Below are 8,923 nucleotides of genomic sequence, written 5' to 3' on the forward strand. Positions count from 1 at the left end.
CGGCTCTGGCGCTCGCGGGCCCGCGCCACGGCCACGCTGAGGCACTGCAGCCACTCCTCGGCGTTGTGCTCGTCCCTGGCCTTGAACACGTAGCTCCTGCTGTCGGTGAAGATCTCGAAGGCGCGGGGMACGCTCCGGTCCCGCCGCTTCCTCGGCACCACCTTGACGCTCTGCACCTTGCTCAGCTCGATGGGGCTCTCGTCGGGGTCGTCCTTCTGGAACACAGCACAGGGACCCTCAGCAGGGCAGGAGGTGCCAGCTCGGACAGGGAGGGCTCTTGGAGTGTCCCTGAGCAGGCTGGACAGGGTTTGGAGCACCCTGGGACGGTGGAAGGTGTCCCTGCCCACGGCACGGGGTGGCACTGGATGAGATTGAAGGTCCCTCCCAACCCAACCCAAACCTTGTGGGATTCCATGAACTCATCCTTTATGGAAAACACGTTCCCAAGTGTCACCACTGCTGCTGCCTGGAAGTGTCCMAGGCCACGGGGCTTGGAGCAGCTTGGTCACAGTGTGAGGTGCCCCTGCCCATGGCAGGGGGTGGCACGGGGTGGTTTTTGTACCCCTGACAGATGGGGACCTTTGTGTCACATCCCCTGCCATTTGCAGGTGGCACCAAGAGCCCAGGAGAGCGTAGGGTGAAGGCTCAGGGTGTTGGGAGCAGGGTGGGGAGGGTGCAGCCTGGGCTGGGACTCACGGATTTGCCCTTCCGGAACAGCAGCTGGTTGCCAGCCAGGGTGAAGTAGCGCGTTTTCCAGCGTTTGATGAACTTCCAGCGGATCTGCTTCTCCTTCAGCCGGCCCTCGATCAGGGGCTGCCCCTCCTGGTTCACCACTGGGGAGGGGAGCACACAGCCYGCTCAGTTCTGCCCTCCCTTCTTACAGGAAAAAGCATTTTTTCCTCATTTTTCCACGTCTGACAAGAATTTTTTTCAAAAGACAGATTTTGCTAGGTTGACACATTTTCAAATTTTATTTCTACTCAGCCTTGAGTGATCTCTGAGTTTATTTCTTTCTGCTGGGACTGAAGAACGTGGCCTACTCAGGGCTCAGTCAGCACAGCAAAAATGGCAAAAAAAGCTTTAATTGCATGTTCTCATTCTTTTTTTTCTCATTCTCACCCCTCTGTGCTGCAGGAGGGTTGTTCTGCCTTCCTCGTTTCCCATCTCCAGCTCCCTCTTCCCTCAGCCCGGTCCCACTGGGGAGGCCGAGCACATGGAGCTGACATCTCCAACCCCTCTTCCATCCCTTTTCCTCTTCCCTGAGCCATCCCAAACTCCTCCCAGCTGTTCCTCAGTCCTGCAGGGACAGTTTCCTATCCATGAACCAGCAGTTGGCATTTTTGTTGTGTCTGAGCTCAGCACAGCCCCATTCCTGCTGGGCAGCACTGGGGCAGGAACATTTTATGGATTTTTCACTCTCCACGGACTGCAGCAGTTCCCTTCATTGCAGCAGCCCTGTGGAGAAGGAATTCAGAGCCAGGAGAGGGATGAGAGCCCACAGGGGCATCTTCAATCCCATCCCAGAGCAGTGGGAACATGTTTTAACCAAACTGAGAGGGGTAAAGCACCAAGGTTCAGGGTCAGATGACACCAAGATAGTTTGTGGTCAGGAACACAACATGACAAAGGAAGACAATGTGCAGTTTGGGCCTAAAATGAATCCTTATGGCCAAAATCTTTCAAAAGCAGGATTTGCTAAGAAGTTTGGTCTCTCTTCAGGGAGCCAATGCTTTAGCAACGCTAGCAGAGGCTTCTCCTGGTGCCCACAAAGAGCCCACGGGAATTCTGATGTCAGATTCCAGAGTGGCCGTAATGAACCCGATGCCAGCATGTCTGAGGGGCTGATTAGCAGAGAGAGATTCATGCAAGATAAGAGTGAAGCTCTTTTCCAATATTTTTCTAAGTCCTYGTGCTTATTTTCCTTGCGGTTGGTTTCACAGCATCCCAGAATAACTCAGCTGGAAGAGAGCTYGAGGGTCCCTCCTCCAACCTCCTGTTCCGAGCAAGGTCACCCCTGGGCTCAGGCTGGGCTCATTTTTTACTTGGATGGATTACTTGGACTACTTTTTTTACCTGGATGGATTTACCCATCCAGGACTGCTCCAGCCCCAATGTCCAGCCTGGCCTTGGGCACTCAAAGGGATCCAGGGGCAGCCACAGCTGCTCTGGGCTCCCCACCCTCCCAGGGAACAATTCCTGCCCAATATCCCATCCAAATCTCTCCTCTTTCAGTTTGAAAAGGTCATGAAATATCCAAAGATCTTGAAATAATCGTTTTTTTCCTCAATCTCAATACAGAGACACTGACTCAAATCTAASCCTGAATAGTCCCTGCTGATGTTTCTGCTGGAATTCTGTTTTCCATCTTKCTTTCTTTGCAGAACTCCAACACATCCAGCTCTAAGTAGTTTGGGTACTGAATAAAAAGTTAAAAACCCTCCAAACTCTTCCAAGATGAACTTGAGTCAGATAAAACCCAACGCATTAAATCTTGCATTTGCTGAAACATAAAATGCTCCACAAGAATCCATGAATGATCTCAGTGATAATAAACCCTTATGAACATGAAAGAATGGAATGTGTGGCAGATAAATGCAATTAACCTCGGGGGATATGGATTCACTCTCTCCCATTAATCACCACGTCAGGTTTTGCTGAAAACCTGGGAGGAGCCCATCTCTGATGCCACTCTTTATGATTTTCCAGGGAGCATTAGAGCTCAGCTCCTTCATTTCCCTGGACAGTGCTGGGGTGAGATAAATGTGTTCAAAGCGAACGTGGTGTGGGATTTCCCCAGGGAATCGCTGTTTTCCAGAGGAATTCACAACCCCCTCAGTTTTTCCTGAATCCCAGCTCCTTGCCCACAGCTCCTGCACAGCCCACAGGGCTCCCTGCCATGTCTTTGTGAGCTCCCAGAGGGGGAATGCGCTGCCGTGGTTTTGCAGAATATTTGTGTGAGGAGCCAAGGACGGGGGCTGCGTTGGAATGAGGCTCCCAACGATGCTTTTCTGAATTCTGGGCTCCTCCAGAGCAATCCTTGCCTTTTCCAGCATCCCAGATGCCTCATGGCTGTGCTGGAATGGCCACAATTGGAGCACACAACGATGGGAGCTGGGTTTGCTCCCTCAGGACCACGGCACCTATGGGAGCAGACGGGCAGGGTTTGTGGGAATGCTCCTCCACAGGCGCAGGAAAAGCCAGTTCAGGGTGATTTAACAGCAGAAAAGCCAGGTCAGGGTGATTTAAAAGCAGAAAAGCCAGTTCAGGGTGATTTAACAGCACTTCTGGAAGAGTGTGGTTGTACAGGACATACTTTGGAATCGTCAGAATGCAGAGAAGGAGCCCAACTTTCTCTGAGTGGCACTGGGGCTGCATCAGCCATGGGTTCTGTCCACAAAGCATCAGCCTCCGGCTCCAAAAACCCTCCCAGCTTCATCCAAAMWAAAATCCCTGATCAMAGAATCATGGAATGGYTTAGGTTGRAAAGGATCTTAAAGATCATCCCATCCCAGCCCWGCCATGGCAGGGACACCTTCCACTGTCCCAATTCCATCACTGCTTTAGGGCAGTGTTTGCCCAATTCTGAAGGATAAATGCCAAATTGCAACACGGCATCCAAAAAATGCAACAAAGCCCCACACGAACCAAACCCAGCAGACAATAATAGAAAAAGAATTTGCCTCTGAATTCCTTCCTCAACAGGAATTCGGTTGCTAAACAGCATTGCTGAGAGGAAGAAATTGCTTTTTTGTCTTTAAAAAGTATTTCAGATTTCAAAGGGTCTTTCCCACTCTGRAATGAAAATAAAAGATGTTTCCTTTCCCAGCCTTTAAATTCTGTACCAATCCAAAGAGCCCTCCAAATCCTTYCTTGTGTCAGATCTTACAAAGCCAGAGAGACCCTGCAGGATCTCCCACTCTGCCCTTTCCAGCTGCCACAGCTCTGCATCACCAATACAAAGGTGGAGTTGGCATTCCCTGCCAATTTTGATTCCACTGAGCTCCCTCGTCCACGTTCCTTTCCTCAGCTTTCACGTGACCCATTCAAGGACTTCATTTCCTCCGTTTTCTAAAGGCCTTTGGAGCTGAGAAGCAAATCATGATACTCACAATGAGCCTTTCTAACCAAAATTCCTTTAAATTTGGACAAAGAGAGCAGTTGCTCATGAAAAGGACAGATCCAGCCAGGAGAGCAGGAGTGRGGCAAGGCTGGGCTGGTGAAATGCCTGTGGAAATTCAGACCAAAGCTATTCCATTAAGCTTTGACATTTTAAGCRAGAGAGACTCGTTTTCCTCCTAGCTTGATGTGGTGGAGAAACCACACTGAGACCACGGAGGAGCTGAAATTTCACCTCAGRGCAAGATTCCTGTCATGGTGCTGGGGAAGGAGAAGGTGCTCCAACACCCATGGAATGAGCAGGGGCTGCAGCAGAGCTGAGCCTCTCCTGCCAGACACTGAATTCGGGRTTGGTGCAGTCTGAAGAGACACAAACTGTTACAATAAATAGCTGGAACAGCCAATTATTCAAAAAACTTGGCCAAAACAGTCAAAATTCTTGGCCAGGATTGGTCAGACTTTTACAGAGTGGCAGAAAGCATCTAAGAACAAAATTCCTCTGCCTGCCAGGGCACTGATCTGAAACACATGGCTACCACAAAGCTCCAAAACCAGGGCACCAGGATATTTTACCTGGGAAAAATGACATTTTTTCCTGTTTTCCACTCACCCTGAAGTATTTTGCCTTACTAAGACCTAATCTCCATGTCCCTGAGGAGATGTGTCCTGGGGAGTCAATGACATTAAAGCAATAAATAATTCTGAGAGTGAAGGAGACATGAACCTCCACCATGGGGGTGTTTCTGTGCCAACATCCCCTGACTTTGGCACCTGGTGGGGGGCTCAGAGGAGCTGGGGTGGGGTCCAGGAGATGCAGCTCCTTTCTGTGGGCACTGCAGGGTGTGAGCAGAGCCCTGCAGTGCCCAGGGCTCAGTGAGGGTGTGGACTGGGTGTTGTGTCCCTCTCTCCCTCACTGAGGATGAGTTTAATTAGGAATCCCAATTACAACAGCCACTGGAAGGTTTGGTTTCCCCTTTCCCCATACCTGCTGCTCTCTCAGGGTTGTTGCACATGAAGCACTGCCAGGCTCCTGTCTCCTCGCTGTAGCCAAACAGATCGAAGAACCTCTCCTCCTCCAGGTGCAGCTGAGCATTCTCCAGGTCCTGGACAGAGCACAGACACCAAAGCCATAAGCTGAGCTGCTCTGAGCCCCACATCCCCATCCATCTGGATGGAGATGCTCAGGAATAAACAYTCATTTGTTTCCCAATCCCACAGTGGCCTTTCCAAGAAGCTGATTAATGGCTTGGAAAGAGCATTCACTGAAATCCCAGAGATGGTGAGGAGTTTTGGGGTGATCCCTGCACTGATGGGGTCACCATGGCACATCCATCCCTGCCCCCTGTCCATGTGAAGTCCTTCCCTCAGCAAACTCCAACAGCTTTGTCAAAGGATGATAAAATGSTTTCCCCTTGCCAGCTTCAGAAGGTTTTGCTCACAGCCTCACAGCCATGCGGCCTCTGTAGCATTTCCAGCAGATTCCAACATCCCACTTTCAGATTTTCCACATTTCCAGTGACAATCTGACTGCTGACACTTTGTTCTAGCAACGCATCCTTTGGCAAACTCATTCCTCACGTGTACTTTTAGGTGAAATACTGCATTTATTACCCTTCCCTCCTATGCTTTCACACCTTGATTGGAGGAAAAGTTTTAAAAATAAGTATTTCATCAAACCCAGGGCTCTGCTTAACTGGGTGAGCTCCCAAGGGCTGCCCAGCACCCCAGGGCTGAGTGCAGGGCTTGGCACTGAGAGCAGGAACACCCCACGTGCAGCATCCCTGGTTCTCATGGTGTGGATCAGTTCAGTGGAGGGTGCAGAACAAACCCAGGGCTCTCCCAGAGCACTGCACAAACCACCCCGAGGGCTCTGTGCACAGCAAAGGCTCTCTGGGTCACTGCAGAGCACAGAGCACAGCACTCCTGCAGCTCCCCGTGTGAGCACAGCATCCTTACTTTGGGCTGAGCACTGCCATCCTTACCTTGGGCTGAGGGAAGGTGACACAGCCACCCTTACCCTGGGCTGAGGGAAGGTGTGCTGGTGACACAGCCATCCTTACCTTGGGCTGAGGGAAGGTGACACAGCCATCCTTACCTTGGGCTGGGGGAAGGTGTGCTGCTGAATTCAGCCATCCTTACCTTGGGCTGGGGGAAGGTGTGCTGGATGATGGCAGTCTCGAAGCTGTGCGTCCCCTTGAGCTGTGTCTTCTCCCACAGCGTTTTGAGTGCCTGCACTGAGCTGCTGTGGGTGGGCAGGGGCTCTGTGAACAGGCTCTGCAGGAACACCCAGAGTCACACCAGGGCTCTCAGTGACAGGGACAGAGAGCACTGTGTCCTCACAGGGCAGGGGTTATCCTGCTCCCTGGAAGGAGTTCTGATGGATCAACAGGCTCACTGTTAATACAACAGCAAATTCCTCATTTCCTTTGGGGTTTTTTACTCTCATTGCACATCCCACATCTCTGAGGTCTGTGAGGTCTGTGGCTCACCGAGGATTGCCCATCCGTGACCACCCCACAACTACGTTTGGTACTGAAATGTTCATTTATCTCCACGTGAGCAGCTCTGGCCTCCCTGAACCAGCCAGAGATCTGGGAGAGGTGCATCCCTCGGGGAAACCTGGCATTCCCAGCCCCAGGAAGGGATCTCACAGCCCAAGGAAGGGATCTTTCCCAGCCCAAAGAAGGGATCCCTCCCAGCCCTGCAGGTTTTGGGGTGCTCCCCTGGAGCTCCCTCAGCTCTCAGTCCTSGTGCAGCAGGAGCAGAGTTTGTGATGGTCAGTGGGGTGTGAGGGAAGAACTCCCAGGACATTCCCAGCACAGAGCACAGGAGTTCTCACACCTGAGCACCCACAGGACGAGGTGAACCCTGCTGGGGTGGTTGCTGTCACCTCCCCAGCTCCCTGTGGCTGCTGTCACCTCCCAGCTCCCTGAGCCCGAGGATCCAGCCCTGAGTGATCCTGGCACCAGCTCTGCTTTGCTGCTCCCAGGTCACAGCCACGCTGGGGCTGACAGAACCTCGGTGCCTCTCCTGTGTGATCTCCAAATCAAAAAATGTGTTTGCCTGCGGGAGCCAAGCTAAGAGTGCACAAACAAATCGGGTTTTCCATACTGCAGCTATGTGATTTCACAATATGGGCAATGTCTGTCGAACAGGGGATTCCTGGATGGACTTTCTGTCTCCTCTTTCTGAGCAAACCCATCAAACCTAATCCCGCTGCCCTGCGCTAATAATTTCCCAATTTCCATCCAAGGGTTTTGAAACACAGTGGAACTCTCCATTAATATTTTTTAAATTAACTGACCAATGTTCTTGAAAAGTACTTATTTCTAGGAACACACAGGGCAGAGCGATTCAGGCTGTTGCATCCACAGCATCCCTCCCTGGGTCACATTTGGGATAAATCTGGGTGTTTCCAAGGCTGCCTCAGGATGGGATGAACTGCAGTGAAAGGCTCTACACGGGTTTGGAAAATGAACATTGTATTTTAGCTCAAACCCCACCTGTTTCATCCTGAAGTGTGAATGGAGGGTTCTCTGAGTTTCACACTGTTTGTAACCTGTTAGGACATTCCATATATGTCCAAATCCTGGGCTGTACTTGGAAACAGCATTGAACATGGGAAATTCACTTTAGGGCAGGTAGAACAGCACGGAGCAGGTTTACAAACCCTGCTCAGTCCAAACTTCTGCAGCAAAACCCCAGTGGGTTCTGCCCCCTCGACCTCCTCCTGCAGCCTTGGGGCTGGTGCTGCTCCCCTAAAATCCACTGCAGCTCCTGGCTGCTTCCAAGGCACCTGGGACTGGCTGGAATTTTTGCCTGGATGAGGTCAATATGGTTTGGTCCCACTTTTTTATCCCCAGACTTTGTAATCTGCCCAGCCAGTCTGAATTTGGGGCATTTAATAGAAATATTAAAAATTAAAAAACACAAAATAACTTCAGCCCAGTGGAAAGATTTTCTGAGGGCTCACAGGGGTCACAAATCCCCGTGARTTAGAGGTGTATTTAAGGAGTTTCACCATTAAATGCTCTTTGCCAGGTGCCACCTGAGCAGCCCGAGGGTGTCCCTGGCGTGTCCCCTCCCTGACCTGCTGGAACAGGAACATGATGTGGATCCAGAGTGGGGGCTGCCGGCTCTCCAGGGTGAAACTGGACTTGCTGTACAGGCAGTAGTGACCCTTGAGGGCACAGCTGAAGAACAGCTTTGCCACACAGCTCCGAACAGCATCTGCAGAGAAATCCAGGGGAGATGGAATCAGATCAGCTGCAAACAGGGAGAAAACTCAGTGCCTGTGAGCAGAGAACAGAGCCACAGGGCAGACATTGCCACACTGGGGATCAGGGACACTCCTGCAGGTCAGAGGGGCACTGGTGTGTCTGCACCTTAAAGGAGAGAGAAATGCAGCGTTCAGTGCTTCAGATCTGACCCCACAGCCCTTCACTGCCAAACGCAGCAGGGACAGCCCAGCCCAGCCAGTGCTCATTGTCCTTGGGCTTTGTTTGGGATAGAAAACCAACACATTCACCAGAACTGCTGATCCTGAGCTGAAGGGTTTGGGGAACGTGGAGCTGACACCTGTGGGATCATTGGGAGCTGATGGTTTTAACAGGAAATGAAGCCTGGAGATGCACAATTCCGCTTTTGTTAAATCTTACAGAACCATGGAATGGTTTGGGTTGGAAGGACCTTAAAWRTYAYCCAGTGCYACCCCTGCCATGGCAGGGACACCTCCCACTGTCCCAGGCTGCTCCCAGCCCCAATGTCCATCCACCCTCCCCAATTCCTTCCCAAAATCCCATCCATC

General features: G+C 51.5%; 1 protein-coding gene across 1 annotated transcript in view; it reads right to left on the reverse strand.

The window, feature by feature from the left end:
• The window catches only part of VEPH1 (ventricular zone expressed PH domain containing 1), a 44,707-nt gene that overhangs the window by 2,473 nt on the left and 33,311 nt on the right, over positions 1-8,923 (reverse strand). Inside the window, exons 9-13 of the mRNA XM_057383808.1 lie at positions 8,207-8,346; positions 6,256-6,390; positions 5,102-5,219; positions 697-833; positions 5-215 (exon numbers count right to left, since the gene is read on the reverse strand). Of these exons, the coding sequence (XP_057239791.1) occupies positions 5-215; positions 697-833; positions 5,102-5,219; positions 6,256-6,390; positions 8,207-8,346 (741 nt within the window). The remainder of the gene's footprint in view (positions 1-4; positions 216-696; positions 834-5,101; positions 5,220-6,255; positions 6,391-8,206; positions 8,347-8,923) is intronic.

This window comes from Malurus melanocephalus, unplaced genomic scaffold, assembly GCF_030028575.1.
Source record: "Malurus melanocephalus ecotype Western Australia unplaced genomic scaffold, MMel_1.1 scaffold_660, whole genome shotgun sequence".
Taxonomy (NCBI): Eukaryota; Metazoa; Chordata; class Aves; order Passeriformes; family Maluridae; genus Malurus; species Malurus melanocephalus.